At 37.6% G+C, this 1074-nt stretch overlaps 1 protein-coding gene across 1 annotated transcript in view; it reads left to right on the top strand.

The window, feature by feature from the left end:
* Positions 1–61: 61 nt before the first annotated feature.
* Positions 62–1074, top strand: part of cxcl12b (chemokine (C-X-C motif) ligand 12b (stromal cell-derived factor 1)) — a 13004-nt gene continuing 11991 nt past the window's right edge. Inside the window, exon 1 of the mRNA XM_035660057.1 lies at positions 62–237. Within this exon, the coding sequence (XP_035515950.1) occupies positions 171–237 (67 nt within the window). The 5' untranslated portion in view covers positions 62–170. The remainder of the gene's footprint in view (positions 238–1074) is intronic.

Raw genomic sequence — 1074 nt, 5'->3', positions numbered from 1 at the left:
CCCTTCCTCTCTCCTCACTCACCCTGTGTGTCTCTCTCTCTTCCATCTGAAGATTTAACACAGCGCAGAGCAGAGCTGGCGGTCACAGTTGTGTCCTGGATTGTAGCAGAGAGAGTTATAAAGAGAGAGAGAGCAGCCCTCCTGCAGCCTGTTAGTCCACCACCACCACCATGGATGTCAAACTGCTGACTCTGACGGCTCTGCTGGCCGTGGCCACACATGTACCAACCTCCAACGGTGAGTCCAAGAGAGGGTTGGGGGGAATATTTCATAGAATAGAGACTGTTTTGTGGGGTATTGACTTATTTTTGGTTTAAGAAATGTAGCTGCATGAGATGTTTTAGGGATTTTGTTGTATGTAATCTGGATGTTTAGGCTTCTATCATTTGGATTATTTGTAATATTGGCTGTGTAAGAACAGTTTTATAACACATTTCTGGATTCAGTCTGTATTAGAAGATCAGGTGAATGTCTTGAATCTAAATGAAGATTCCTTTTGACTTCATGTTTTAACTTTTTCATTACCAAAAGTTGTGATATTGTTGATAGTTCTTTGTCAGGTTTAATTTGCCTGAATGTTGATAGTTGATGAGTTTCATTAGTTGAAGAACAAAGAAAGATCTCTTTTTGACAAATCTCTCGTTGCACTTGTTGCTGTTAAACTCCAGCGTTTTGATACCCTGCTTTGATTTTATTTTGTTACATCTCGTGTTTTTCAAAAAATAGTTACCAGAGAACATACTTTCATTACAAAATGATTCACCATATATCTATATTGACTAAATGATAACCAAAGAAAGTTTAACAATTAGTCGATTACTTGATTAGTTGACCACCACCAGTTCAGAATCGATTGATTGTTTAAGCTTTTCTTTAAGGAAAAGTGCCAAAATGTAACACTTTATTTCTTTTCAAAGATGAATTTGTGCTGATTTTGTAACTTCTCTGTGGCAGCAAACTGAATATCTGTGGAGTTTGGACTGATTGTCACAGCAACTTAAAAATTCAGATTCAGCTTGGGTTCTGGGGGAAAATGTGTGTGATTGTATAGGCCAAAACAATTAATTGAGAAAA

This window comes from Morone saxatilis, unplaced genomic scaffold (assembly GCF_004916995.1).
Source record: "Morone saxatilis isolate NCDOM2014 unplaced genomic scaffold, NCSU_SB_2.0 Contig17, whole genome shotgun sequence".
Classification (NCBI taxonomy): Eukaryota; Metazoa; Chordata; class Actinopteri; family Moronidae; genus Morone; species Morone saxatilis.
This window is presented reverse-complemented; position numbering and strand designations above follow the sequence as displayed.